A 15,527-nucleotide genomic window follows, 5' to 3' on the forward strand; every position below is an offset into this window, starting at 1 on the left:
AAACACATGAAGACATGTGTATACAGACCCATTCAAAATAACTTGAAGCAAATATGTATTAGCCTATAAACTGGATGTACTTCTTTAAGTGATGTATCTAAGTTTCTTTCAGTTTGTATCACTTCTTTAAGTGAGGTATCTAAATTTTCTTTGATTTTGTATCTACAGTTCAGAGGCTTGGACTAAAGCTTTTTAGGAATATCACCTACTGGTTTGATCTAATACAAAACATTATAAGTGTGTGTGCGTGCGTCTGTGTGTGTGTGTGTATTCAACAAATAAGGAGGAAGACCATGTAACAAACCATTTTTAATTGTTCCAACATGGTGAATATTTAGGAAAACATTTTATATATACAATAAAGTTCAAACAAGTAATCTTTGTTTGAAGTAAATCCACGACAGAGCAATGATTTGCCGCCAGCACATTGACCTCAAGGCAATTCTAAAAAAAGAGTTTAAAAAACAATTTGCTCAAACAGTTTGATGGTGGGGTAAATTAATCTTGTCTGTACTTATGTGGAGTACAGGGTTTTTTGTGACTAATTTAGAGACAGCATCACAACCATTTGCATTTTGTTCATTCTACAGCATTTGATATAATTCAGCCCCATTATATCTGTCTGTTATCATCTGTGCATGTACAACACAGGCTGCTTGTCATTGTCGTTAGAAATGAGTTAGAGACTTCTTCAAAAAAATACACAATGGTGAATTATTGCCAGTTTCGGTGTTCCCTTTTTTTATTTTGTCAGGTGTTTCTTCTCTCTATTGGTTTCCTTTAAAAATGTGCTTTCCATTGAGTCTTTCAATTACTGAAAACTGTAATATAGAAAACTCTTTAAGTGTGGAACCAGAATTTCTACACCTTATCTTGGTACCCATTAAAATTTTTGCTTTGCTTATTTTTTCTCAAAACCAGTATACTGGTATAGCTAACTGCACATCATCCATGGCCGAGGAGGATTGGATTGAGTCTTTGAGGAAGTGTGCATTACCTGTTTAGAAAGTGACATTATCATTATTTTCTTTAAAGGCAGAGCGGAATAGAAGTAAAAGACTTCGGGAGGAGTTGGAGAAGTGGAGTGGCCTTTCATTCAGTCATCCATGCTATTCAACCGGAACTAGTGGACTTGGAGAAGGTGAAAGGAAGATCTAACCGGGAAAACCTGGAGGAGGCTTTCACTATTGCTGAAACGGAGCTGGGAATCCCGAGACTCCTAGATCCCGAAGGCACGTTGAGCGACTTCTGGCTCTTGTACCCCTCAACTCAGTAGGGTTGTATGTCTTAAACCCAGATATTACAGATGCCTTCCGAGAGGTCAGAAAACTTTGAAAAGTGGGAAGGAGTAGTATCTTCCTGCCCAGTTTTCTTTTGGAAAAATATTTGCCACTATACACGGGAGCAAAATGCAGCTGTGTTGCTCCTAACAGCCCTTGACATGGGTGGTACCGGCCAGGGGAACTGTACTTACTCAGTGTACCTCTGGATGGAATGAAAGTTTTACAACTGAGTGTACTGCGAGGAGGAGAATCTGGAAGAGTAAAAAATTGTTAGTAATCTCAGAGCGTATCTTTAAAATGTTAGTCATTAGAAACTTAGAAATGTTGATAACTATCCAGTATTTAGGTGTCAGTCAGAAAAACTACCCAAGTGATTGACCTAATATCTTTCACTAGAATTTCTTGGCAATTTTTTGGTAAGGCTGTGAATTTTAAGACTTTCTGGAAATGGAGTTAACTCTGTCAAGCCTTCAAAAGGCAATTTTGATGCCTTTAATAAACTTCTAGTTGTTTGTTAAATTAAAATAAAAGGGTCAAAGTGAATTTTCCAAAAGTCCCAGATAATTTCTTATTTGGCTTGGGAATTATGGAAATTTCCATTAATGAATGCAAAAATGTAAATACAGTGAAAGGAAGTTTTTTTTTAATATTTTATTTTCTTTATTTTATCTGTTGTTTTTGGCTGCATCGGGTCTTCATTGTGGCACGTGGGCTTCTCTCTAGTTGTGGCGCGAGGGCTTCAGAGCGTGCGAGCTCAGTAGCTGCAGCGCAGGCTTAGTTGCCCTGCGGCATGTGGGATCTTAGTTCCCTGACCGGGGATCAAACCTGCGTCCCCTGCATTGGAAGGTGGATTCTTTACCACTGGACCACCAGCGAAGTCCCGCAAATTATTTTTAAAGATGAGATTTCAGAATGAACATTTCTAGCTCTAAAACAGCGTCTACCTGCTTGGCTTTCTCTGAGATGATGGCCAGCATGGAGATCCCTTGACATTTTAGGGACCTGTGGTGCCCGACCCCACTCCAGTCTCACTAGGGGAGCCATGGACTTTCCACCGTGTGTCTTCACGCACACACACACAAAGCCAATAGTATCCAGGACACTACTCAGCTCAAGGGGAAAGACACACAAATATCACAGCCCTCACTTCAGACAATGCATCAGAGCTGAAATTTCTTCCTAGAGTAGGATAGGAGGAGGATATGAATGGTTCTTTCATATCCACCAGACCAGAGGATCTTAATATTTTCTTTGATCATCAGAAATTGAGTTTGCCCAAATGCAAGGCTATCCCACATATAAAGTGATTATTTTCCTAATGAGAACTTCCACTTCAAAAAAGTTTTTAGCCAACTTGAGCATATAAACTCTTAGGAATACAGATTAAATAGACCAATATCTAGTATAACAATTGTTTTATGATTTAGTCCCATGTGTATTTAAAAACATATACTATAATTAAGTCATGTATTAAATGTTGTTTTTCTTTCCACTTTCACTCTTCATGAAAGTTTTACTCTTCACATGCATTCTCCACATCAGTGATCATATCATTTCTAAAATCACCTCTGAGTCATCTTGTGAATTCCAGAATACGTTATCTCTAAGTCTATTAAGAGTTGTACCACTTCTTAAATCCTACATTGATGGTCACTAGAAATTATATTTCAAATCACAAGAAACAATACAAAATATTAGGGCAGTTTTATACTTTGATTTTCATGGTTTTTGTTTGTTCTGGTTTTTTTTTCTCTATTGGTGCAGATATTGTATTTCTAATCTCCAAATGTAACCCCTTATTCCATTGCCTTTAAAAGGGATATTTAAGACTTGCTGAAAACATTCAACACTTCTTATGTATCCAGTCTTACCCTGATTCTATAATTACTAAATTCATATAAATATCTTTGCTTGATTTTTACTGATTTAATTAGGTAAACATCTATATACTTTAAAATGAGAGTGATTGAGATCTTTTCAGGCTCTGTTTCACTCAAAGAGTACTTGATTGTTCAAAGTACAGTGACTTAGATGGAAGGCTCCACAATGGAGAAGCTGCGTAAGGACTTGGACATAAGGCATCTCTCTCTTTTCTAAAATAGATTGATATTTGGCCATATGTAGTATGTAGACTACGTAGTCACTTGTCATTCAGTGCCACATCTGTTAGCATGTTTTACTACTCATCTACCCCAACTCTGAAATGTACATATTATTTGTATTTTAGTAACTAGACAGAATGTAGGAACAACTATATATATCTCATATTTCTGATGAGTGTAGAGATTATTTAAATGAAACATGTACTACTTTCCTAAAAGCTCTTGGTTAAAATATGTCATCTTTCTGAGTCGTAAAATTTTCCCCATGGATTATCCAGACTAAACTGGTTTTTCCTGTCACCATCTCTAAATAGTACTCTATTTTTCTTTTGCATTTAGGACAGTGTCTTTTGGTATATTCTCTAGATTTCAAAGTTTGCATTATTAAAATCTTTTTAATGCTATTTAATTTATTCACATTTGGGTTTGGTTTTCCCAGATGTTGATGTGGATAAACCAGATGAGAAGTCTATTATGACCTACGTAGCCCAGTTTCTGAAACATTATCCCGACGTTCACAGTACAGGCACTGATGGGCAAGAGAATGATGTAAGTGTTTGTTTTTGTTTGAGTGCTGATAATACACTCGATGGTAGTGACTTGGATTTTTAATATGCTGTTTTCAAAAAGTTAAACTGGAATGCATTTTAATATGAGAGCAACTGAGTAAAGACTGATATCACCAATTGGGGAAGAGATTAGAGGGAAAGATTTCTCTGATTTGTATGTTGGATATAGCAGAGAAAGAATTATTAATAATAAATACTGAACATATAATAGTGAGGGATTAAAATCTAGGAAAGATAGGGAATTCCCTGGTGGTGCAGTGGTTAGGACTCCACTCTTTCATTGCCGAGGGCACAGGTTCAATCTCTGGTCGGGGAACCAAGATCCCCCAAACAGCACGGCATGGCAAATAAAATGAAATGAAATAAAATAGTAGAGTAGAATAAAGTAAAGATAGCAGTGTCGGGAAACTTTATTGTAGCAATTTGACGATTGAATTAATTTTATATCCATCATATTATTTATGCATTTAGATCCTGAGTTCCCTTCTTCTGTTCAGTCTGATGAAATCTAATTTTGACTTTTAGATTTATAAGTTGCTACTCATTGCAAACATATGTAAGTAAGGCAAACTTATGAAAGTTCTAATTATTCACTGTGTTTAGATTCTCAGCCTCTTAGGAGTTTAAATAACATTTATATTTTTTCATACTGCTCAAATGATATATGTTTTTGTCATAAATAAATAAAAACAAAAGTTGGGAAAAAAAGAAAATTACCTGTACTTGACCTTCTGCAGAGAATCTATTCTAAAAAAATTAATACTTTGGTGTGAGTTCCATGTGTGTAGACACATAAAATATTTTAACAAAAATATTGATAGAATTGTAGTATACATACAATTTTATAATTTTCTGTTTTCTGTTAACATCATACAAAACCCTTCTCATGCCATTCTTTCTAGAACATCATATAGACGTACGGTAATTTATTTACCCAATATTAATTGTTGAAAATTTCTGATTTTTTGCTGTTATAAAAAATACTTCTATGAACAATTTTGTAATAAGCATTGTTTTACAGCTCTTTCTTAGAAGAGAACTTCCTAGACTAAAGGGCATACGGATTTTTACTGCCTTTGAAATGATTTTTTTCAAATCCTCCTGTGGAAAGATCTCCCATTTTACAGTCCAGCCAGCACACCAGAATGCCTACATTCTGTTTTGAGCAACAATGGATATTATTCTCCTATTTTTTAGAAGTACTGTAGTATTGTTTAGTTTTGATTTTGTTTTGTGTTGTGGTTTTGGTTTTGGGTTTTTGTGGGTTTTTTTTTTTTTTAGAGGGATGTGGATTTACTACTGAATTTAAAATTAATTATTAGGTAGAATGACATTAGGGAAGAATTATAAATGGAATTTTCAAGACATGTTAAAAACAATCTCTCTGTCTTTACTGTTGAGGTCTCTACTAGAGTTCTCAGAGAGGTTTGAGATTATAATGAAGAGAAACAAGAAAAACAAAAAACAAAGTGTACTGTGTGTCTTAGAAATGGATCTAAGGAAGGAAAAGGTCAGGGGAACATACACCAAAGTTTTCAAGTAGGAAAAGGTTTTGCACTAATAGAAATCTTCGTAAAAGAATTAAGCAAAACAGCGATAACTGGTGTTTCCTAGGTCACTTAGATGAAGTTAAGGTGGCATCTGATAGAACTATGTTAGTTATTTTTAAAAACTATGGTTTCCAAAAAAACCAAAAAACTATGGTTTCAAGAAACCTTTTGTTGTTGTTGTTCCTTGCCAGGCTTCAGGCACAAATGTTGATCACCAGAGTGACTTATTCTGTAGTTAGAAAAATAGTGTTCCTAAGGAGCACCACTGAAAGCGGAAGACTCTGTGCAAATTCCAGTGTGGACTGAGTTGTGTGCTTGGGATTCATTTGGGGTTTTCTGGGTTTTGAGAATATAATTGGGCATGGACAGTGCTCTGTGAATAAGAAACTCTGTAAGGAGGTGTATTAGACTTAGCTCATACGGCATAGAGAATATCAGCTTTCCACCTGATTGTCATATCTCAAGCTCTTATGTTACCCAGTTGGATTTACTTCTGAGCTGATTTCTAAGCTTGTACATCAAATGCTACAATACTACACTGCCTTATTTGATTCAAACATTTTGATACTTTCAAAAGTTGTTAAAACATCTTAAAATAATTATACCCTTAAAATTATTGTCTATTTATTTATAGACAGATGCCTCACCATTTTTCTTGTTTCCTATATAATTTTTTCCATGATTTATATTATTTTTCTATATATTATCTTTTCATATTGTTAGGAAATACTTCCAGGTTTCCCATCTTTTGCAAATTCTATCCAAATTCTTAAGGTAAGATTTAAGTAATCTTGAATTAGTGACCTCTTTCAAACATTCTGCATTCTGTAGCTTGTTAGCCATTCTTTTGCATGTATTTGTCTTTATGTACACATTTATTTTAACACCTTAATTCTGTTATTTCCTTTTCCTTTCTAGTAGAACAAATGACATATGTGTTATTAAATGTTAGTTACAGTCTAAGCCACTCCCATGGCTTCCTCACTAATCTTTAATTCTAAGATGACATTAATTTCTTTTTAATAATACTTAATAGCACTAATAAAAGGAAAAATTTAAATAACTACAATTTCTTTATATGCGACGTGGAAAATTAAAATAAAGTTAAAGATTTATTTTTGTACTTTAAAATATTAAGCAAGAAATAATTGAAAAAGGTAAGTGTTCAATTAGTTTGTAATCCTGAGTTTCATCACATCTCTTCTGTGCAATGTTGAGTTGTATGGTTTAGTAAAGTTCATGGCACATGTTGAGTGCTCAAAAAAATATTTGTGGGGCTTCCCTGGTGGCGCAGTGGTTGAGAGTCCGCCTGCCGATGCAGAGGACGCGGGTTCGTGCCCCGGTCCGGGAGGATCCCGCGTGCCGCAGAGCGGCTGGGCCCGTGAGCCATGGCCCCTGAGCCTGCGCGTACGGAGCCTGTGCTCCGCAACGGGAGAGGCCACAGCAGTGAGAGGCCCGCGTACCGCAAAAAAAATAAAAATAATATACACTAGTAATCCAATATTACTGTGACTGTAGCTCCTCAAATTCAGTCAAAATTAATCTGATCCAGAACAGTCCTCTGTGTTACCAATGGCCTTGGGTTAAGAAGCAGCCAGAGGCCTGTTTCCACTCCCATTACAGCCATTGCTTTTTCTGAGTATTTTTGAACTTACATATTTCTTCTTAAGAACTTTTTTTTTTTTTTTTTTGCGGTACGCGGGCCTCTCACTGTTGTGGCCTCTCCCGTTGCGGAGCACAGGCTCCGGACGCGGAGGCCCAGTGGTGATGGCTCACGTGCCCAGCCGCTCCGCGGCATGTGGGATCTTCCCGGACCAGGGCACGAACCCGTGTCCCCTGAATCGGCAGGTGGACTCCCAACCACTGTGCCACCAGGGAAGCCCCAGCACATTTTCTTAATTAAATAAATGTTTCTTGAGAAGAACAATGGAGGTAGGTAATTTCAGTATTCAGCACAATAATTATGATTTTTTTTTAGAATTAATTTTTGTTTCTTATTCTCCCAAAGAGGTGAGGGCAGGGAGAAAGAAAATTTTTCAGAGACATTTGGAACTTATTAAATATTCAGTATATTCTAGGATCAGTCAAGTATTAATCAGCAATTAGGTAAATGCACAGATACTAATACAATTGTAATGTCTGCTGGTTTCTAGAGAGAAGACATGCTAATTTTGAAGGAAACGAAAGCTTGGATAGAACAATTTGAAAGAGATTTGACAAGGGCACAGATGACAGAATCAAATTTGCAGGATAAATATCAGGTAATGTATGGAAAACAGATTTCAATTTTTTTAAAAGCCTTTCATGAGTAACATTCCTATTTATCATTTAATCTGTGTTTAATCTTTCAAATGATATTAATGAGAAATGTCTTTAAAGAAATAATATACATTATTTTGTTTACATATAATTTAATAATTGTATTTCTGTATAAATAGGTAGTTTTTAAAATTTAATACATTTATATATTGTGATGTGATTGCCATTGTAGCAATAATTAGCACCTCTATCATGTTACATAATTATCATTTCTTTTTAGTGGTTGAGATGCTTAAGTTCTACTGTCTTAGCAAGTTTGATGGTTATAATACAGTATTGTTGTCTATATTCACTGTACCGTGGATTTGACATCTAGGACTTATTTACTACTCGTTTGAAGTTTGTATACTTAAATATCCGTCCTATTCCCCTCTACCCCCAGTCCCCTGATAACCAGCATTTTGCTGTTTTTATGAGTTTGACTTTTTTAGATTCCATGTATAAGTGATATTATACAGTGTTTCTATTTCTCTGTCTGCTTTATCTCACTTAGTATAATGTCCTCAAGTTTCATCCACGTTGTCACAAATGGCAGGAGGTTCTTCTTCTTCATGACTGAATAACATTCTGTGTATACATACAGCACATCGTCTTTGCCCATTCATCCATTAATGGGCACTTAGGTTGTTTCCATATCTTGGCTATTGTGATAGTGCTGTAATAAACGTGGAGTGCATATATCTCTTCGATATTCTGTTTTCATTTCCTTTGGGGGTGCACCCAGAGATGGAGTTGGTAATTTTAAATTGTACGTACCTGCACTGTATAGAGTTCTGAGGCTTCATGACTTTCCGAGAACTCATAGTCTTGCAGGTGACCCAAAACACACACATTTAATCGCTGTTTTTGTACAACTCATGATCTTACAGATGTTACCTAATAAAAAATTCCACCAAAAAATGACTTCAGTGCCAAGCTGAAAATTACTATAGAACAAACTGAATCAAATAAAACATTGCAACATGACTATTTGGAGTGGGCCCATTAATGAGATCAATTTCTCCTGCCACCTGCCTCCTTGAACACTATTGCATTCACACTTCAGCCAGTGTTATTATTGCCGCGGAGGTTCTTCTTTCTTCCAGTCTCATTACACTATCATTAATTGTATTTCAGCTTCCAATTTCCACTTCCAGAGTTTTTTCCATTAAATCGTGACTTAACTCTGTGTAGCATTGACATTTTCTCCTACTTAAAATATCATTGCATTTTAGTGGCAAAACTATAGTATATTCTAATCTACATTGTGTTTTGATCATTTTTGCTACAAAAAAAGGTGTGCGTGATATAAGAGATGCGAAGTGGCAGATGATAAAAGATTTAGCTGTTAGAGTTAGTGTGTGGTTTTATATAATCCTCTCTGTAAAGCGTGCCTGAATTCAGATTGATGATGCCATCAGTATTGTATTTGATGGACTTGGCAATGCAATAAATTCCGTATGTGATTATATGTTTGTGCTTTTTGCTGTGGAACACAATGTAATTTTTCCCCCCAAAAGATAATTTTCTGGTTAAAATGATTAAATCAGTAAATTGAGACTAAAATGCAAGAACAGAGTGAATGTACTTATTTAGTCCATTAGCGAGTTTTAGTCTTAGCATAAATTATCAAAAAATAAATTCCAAGTTATAAAGTTACCGGTTATACAGATGTTAATTTATAAGATGGAAACTAAGGATTAGAAAAGTATAAATCAGAAACATTCCTTTCAGGCCAAAGATGATCACAAATCTCTTAAAATAGGGTTAGACAGCAGAGGGAATGTTTTCTTTCATTTGTGTGTTTATTATATAATCAAAATCTTCTGTTTCTACTTATCAATTAATAGTGTATTTTCCCGTTTTTCCATATATAGAATTCTGTAGAACAAAACTGAAGACTGATTTTATGTTTTGGTATTTTAAAATTACATTAAGTTAGAGGGAATGGAAGGTAAAATTTGTGGGAAAATATTTATTCACCAACTCCCCCAAGTGTTTGTTATGTGAATTTACATGTTTGTTTACTCAGTGACTTAAAAAATTCTTTCAAATGTTATCTGTTAGATTCTGCAAGGCTGTTCTCATGTTCTTTAATATAATTGTACATTGAGTGGCATTTTCAATTCATATTTGGACTTTGAGACATATTTTAGGATGTGTTAATTGAACATAAAATGTAGGACTTTCATTAAAATCACTACTTTCTGAGGTTAGCATTAGACTTACAGTTAAGTCTACATATTACAAATGTATGTTAACCATACTGTGACAAAAGAAAGATATAATACTTAATATTTTAACACCATAGAATTAAAGCAAAGGATTATTACCTAAGTGATGTCCTCTAAAGTAAACCTCTTTATACAGACTTACTTAAACACAAATTAAGATATTGTTAATTCTGTACTATTTTGATATGTGCAATTTCTATTTGTAAATTGTTTGGTGCTTTAAAGGAAAGCAACTATTTTGATTATTAATATAGATTTATACTCCTGTTGATTATTATTTCCTGATGAGCAGGGAGTGGCTTGTAGGTTATTTAACTAGGAATGAGAAATCCTAGGCTTTAGTCCTAACTCTACTACTTGTCTTTGCCAGGTCACCTCTGGACTTGGTGGTAATAGCGAGGCTTGTCTAGGCTGTAGGGCAATGGGGAGCCAGAGAAGATAATATGTACAAAGCACTTAGCATGGAGCCGGGCTCATCATCCGGGCTTGATGCATGCTAGCTGCTTTTAGCATCATGACTGTCATTATTATTGTCAACAACATATACTGAACGTTATCCAAATATAAAGGATTGTTATTTAGGAAATGTGGTTTCCTTTGCTTTTGCCTCTTCTGACTGACTGCCGTGTTGTTGCTGTTTTTCCTCTTTTAGTCCTTTAAGCACTTCAGAGTTCAATATGAAATGAAAAGGACACAGATTGAACACTTGATACAACCATTACACAGAGATGGTAAATTGTCACTTGACCAGGCGTTGGTAAAACAGTCCTGGGATAGAGTGTCCTCTAGGGTAAGTTCTCCAACGATTCATTTCATTAGACTCATATAATTTAGTCAAAAATATTTTCTGTCATCTCTTTCTTCAAAATGATGTTACATCAGGTCCTCCTATCTCTGTCTGAGGTGGGAAGGTTTACCTGTGGGATAGACTTTGTCCACTTGTCAGGTTTTCCTTTCAGTCAGCGGAAGTGCTTGTTTAACAACTCTTTCGTGCTTTGCCTGCCCTAAGTGTGATATCACCATTGACCAGATGACACACTGAAATCCTGAAAGACCACCTAGGTTACTTCTCACTTCGCACACTTTAATCCTGCGTTGTTTAGAAGAGGTGACTCCCCAGGAAAGGAGCCTTGTCAACAGCTTCTCCAAATTCCATCATCAGATTTCATCAACAGTTAATCATCTTCCTATATTCACATTTATTTTTATATTCTTTAGTTGAAGCTTATCTTCTTATCTGGTCATGAACTTGAAGGAAAATTGCTCTGTAACTTTCATATTAATATCTTGCAGACTTAAAGACCAAGATTTCAAAACCTCTGAAACTTCTGTCAGTCGTGGGAATATTTGCCTCGGACTCACCCTATTTTCTTCATTTTCATAATCTAACTTTTCCCATTAAACTCCATCAAAGAATAGATTAGATCTCAGGCACCCCAACCCATCCCACCTCTCATTGCAATAAGTTAGGAAACAGTACCTGAGAATTGGGTGAAGTGGAAGAAATGACAAGATGGTCAGAGAATTATATTATTATAGTAAGAATCGTGAATACTCATTTTCTCCAGAGATGTCTAGACGACCCTGATTTTTCTGGACCTGTTTTCGTCATAGGGAAGGTTTTAAAGGATACACATCAGCAGGTGTATAATTGCTGCATCTTTGAGCGCGTCAGCAAAGCCAGTCCATTCCCTTTCAGCAAAAGCCAGTCTGAAAATCAGTGGGCCCTTTATGCTATTCCTTATAAGAAGAAAATTGCCTAATCTCCCAATAATATCCTTCCATGTCTAAGATGTATTTTAAGTTTGCTCAAAACTTGCTTCTGAGTGTCATTTTCTCCCCATTTAAGTTAATAGTTTTGGGTTAATTTAATAAATATCAAATAGGAAAATATCTGTGTTCTGAACTTCTCAAAACATCAGATTCAGAACACAGATACTTTCTTACTTGATATTTATTAAATTAACCCCAAATTATTTACTTCAAGCATTTTGTAGGCTTTAAAATCATTTGGGGGAATTTTAGGAATTGTCTTCTGTGTTAAGATACTGTCTTTCCAATTTTGTATTTCAGCTGTTTGATTGGCATATACAACTTGATAAGTCTCTTCCTGCACCTCTGGGCACCATAGGGGCCTGGTTATATAGAGCAGAGGTGGCCCTGAGAGAGGAAATAACCATTCAGCAGGTTCATGAGGAAACGGCCAACACAATACAACGGAAACGTGAGCAACACAAGGTAAACATTCTGGCTGGAAAACCTTCCAGCGTGACAGTCCTAGTGTGTTACCCAATCAGGTTTGTTTGCCTGTTGCTCAGCAAGCCGAAGGCTGAGACACCGAGGTCTGCAGCAGAGAAAGGGTTTATTCACAAGGCAGTCCAGGGAGGAGATGGGAGAACAAATCTCAGACCCACCTCCCTGAAGGTAAGGGGCTCTCATTATTTATGAGATAAGGCTGAGGCGTGGGGAGCCCAGGGAAAGGTAATGAGATAAGAAAAAGGTGAGGTGATACTCGTCCTGTGCGGATGCAGCTAAGCCACAGGCTGCTTCATGGGATGTGTGCTCAGAAAATGGTGGCATTAGCGTGACCAGAGGGTGGAGTTTTGGGCCCTCTGAGGTCAATAGGCCACCACTCAACGCATGCCCAGATGGAGGGTTGGTGGACCTAGCCAGTCTTTTTTTTTTTTTTTTTTTTTTTTTTTTTTTTTTTTTTTGCGGTACGCAGGCCTCTCACTGTGGTGGCCTCTCCCGTTGTGGAGCACAGGCTCCGGACGCGCAGGCGCAGCGGCCATGGCTCACGGGCCCAGCCGCTCCGCGGCATGTGGTATCCTCCCGGACCGGGGCACGAACCCGTGTTCCCTGCACCGGCAGGCGGACTCTCCACCACTGCGCCACCAGGGAAGCCCGACCTAGCCAGTCTTAACCGGCTGGAGCTCAAACTGGACACAGCTGACTCCAAGCTCCTAAATTCACCTTGGCCAACATCTTATTGTTTAGGCTGTGTGACCCTTGGAGAACATGCAAGCTTTTATTAAAGCAAGCCTGATCGATGAAGACAGGTTACAGTTTATTATTTATTAATGGTTAGCTGATAACTATCCTCGTTTCACTAGTATGGTCTGGAACTTGCACTGAATCAGGCCTCCCAGGCATCCGTTCATACTGGTTCAGAGATGTTGCACCTTCTTAGAAGTTCTCTGATCTTCACTTCCCTTTTCTGTACTTGTGAACGACAATTCCAGTAGACTCATTACCTGAGGTATTTATTTTCCAGTAGCTCTGTGATGTTTTTTTATCTGCAGTTACCTTTGTTATTTCTCTTGCTATTTGTTATCTTTGAAAAGATAAGGCAAAAGACAGTGTGAATTTACATAATAACATGATTGGCCGTAGGCTCCAGACCTCATTCCTGCCTCCATTCTCAAAGGAAGGCAAACCAAGTCACCGGGTTGTCGTGTCCTGGTGCTAAAGGAGTGGGGTCAGGGTGGGCGTTAACAGTGGCCTTAGAAAGGGGTGGGATTAGGCCTGGCTGGTCTCAGTCATTTGCGACTCTATTTAGCTCATTGCATGGTTTGTTGTGCTCAGCGTAAGTTCTAATACGCTTCCTCCGTGTTTTGTGATAGTACAGACCTAGCTCAAAATGCTGTTTTTCATTGTCTCATTGATGCAGCCCTGCATTTTGTGCAGTTGAACTTGTGTACCTCATTTATTGTGTCATGAAGGGGCTTTACTCTGTATGTGGAAAATAAACAGACAACCAGGTCTCACTTTGTCCTACACTCCTGGTTAAACATAACCCTGGTTAAAGCCAATTCTCTGCCTAGCTCCTGCCCACACTCAGGCAGTTGACTGTGGCTGGAGAAGAACACACCCCCAGTCACGATGACTAGCCCAAGTGGGTCCTTAATGCTCCCTGGCATTCCAAAGGCATTTTTGGACTCTATTCCCTCTGCATTTCTGGGACAACTATTTTATACCTTGTCTCATTAAACCTTCCACACCTCCTCCCTCATCCTTACTCTTAGCTGATGACACTGCTTCCTATTTCTCTGAGAAAATAGAAGCAATCAAAAAAGAATTTCCGCAAGCTCCCACGACCACGTCAACCCACCTACAAGCATTTGTGCCCGAATACTCCGTCTCCTCTTCTGTTACTATGGATGAACCATCTGTGCTTCGAGCTAAGGCCAGCCCCTCCACATGTGCGCTGGATCCCATCCTCCCTGCTCTTTTCTAAAAGATAATTCCCGTAGTTCTTTGCTTCTTTATTTTTTTTTTCTCTCTCTCTCTCTGCTGGATTTTTCCCACCCACATAAAATATACCATTATTATTCTTATCTTTAAAAAGCCTCTTTCTTAACCCTACCTCCCTTTTCAGCTACTGTCCTTTTTTTTTTTTTTTTTTCCTTCCTTTTACAGTGAAGCTCTTTGAAAGAATTGTCTTAGATCTCATTTTGGCTTCATAGTTCTCTTCTCCCATTCTTTCTAGAACCCGTTCCAATCACGTTTTTCCTTGCCCTGCTCTCCATGTCAGGTTCAGGAGGGTTCTTTTTGTTCCTCACTCAATGGCCAATTCTCAGTCCTCATTTTACCTCACTTATTAGAAGCATTTTAGATAGTTATTCATCTTTGAAATACTTTCTTCATTTGGTTCCTGAATTTTCTTTCTATTCCTCTGGCTATGCCTTTCCAGTCTTTCCAGTTAGCCGACATTTGGTCCAAAATGTCCATGAGCATATTTGGTCCATGACAAATGGTTTTGGACAGGGCCAATATCAAGAACCTTTTGCTATAGACCAAATATCTCGTGGACATTTCGGACAGGGCCAAACATGACCAATTATCAAGGACCTTTTGGCATGAGCCAGATGTTTTATGGTCATTTTGGACAGGACCAGATGGTCCTAAAAGGGTCTTTCCTTCTCTTTCAACAAATATTTACTGAGCTCTTTCTATGTGCAAAGCGGCATTACAGGCATTTGTGATACACCCATAAGCAAAATAGACAAAATCCCTACCCTAATGTAACTTGCCTTCTCATAGGAGGAGGCAGTTAAGAAATAATAAACATAATAAATAAATAAATTTTATATTAGAAGGTAAAAGGACAGGGAGTATTAGGTGGTGTTGCAATTTTAAGTAGGGAGGTCAGTGAAACCTCACTGAAAAGATAATCTCAAACATGCAAGCACATTCCCACCTGAAGGCCTTTGCCGTTGCCATCATTCTGGAATTTTCTTGTCCCTTGGCCTGAAACATTCTCCAGTGATATTCCCAATACATTCTTCCTCATCTCCTTTGGACCTTTATTGAAAGGTCAGCTTTTAGTCAATCCTTTCTTGGCCACCCCTTTGAAAGTACAACTTCCCTTTCCCCTTGCCTATTCAATTTTTCTCTTTAGCATTTATCTTCACCTCAACTGCTAATTTAATTATTTATCTTATTTATTGCTTGATTTCCAACACTGTAATGTCACCTCCATAAGGCCAAG

General features: G+C 37.4%; 1 protein-coding gene across 1 annotated transcript in view; it reads left to right on the forward strand.

Annotated features, from left to right (window-relative positions):
• Positions 1-15,527, forward strand: part of LOC136132225 (nesprin-1-like) — a 144,321-nt gene that overhangs the window by 41,721 nt on the left and 87,073 nt on the right. Inside the window, exons 6-10 of the mRNA XM_065889127.1 lie at positions 1,036-1,232; positions 3,825-3,934; positions 7,658-7,765; positions 10,689-10,826; positions 12,110-12,274. Coding sequence (XP_065745199.1) covers positions 1,036-1,232; positions 3,825-3,934; positions 7,658-7,765; positions 10,689-10,826; positions 12,110-12,274 — 718 coding nt within the window. The remainder of the gene's footprint in view (positions 1-1,035; positions 1,233-3,824; positions 3,935-7,657; positions 7,766-10,688; positions 10,827-12,109; positions 12,275-15,527) is intronic.

The sequence above is a fragment of the Phocoena phocoena genome, chromosome 12, assembly GCF_963924675.1.
Source record: "Phocoena phocoena chromosome 12, mPhoPho1.1, whole genome shotgun sequence".
Lineage (NCBI taxonomy): Eukaryota > Metazoa > Chordata > Mammalia > Artiodactyla > Phocoenidae > Phocoena > Phocoena phocoena.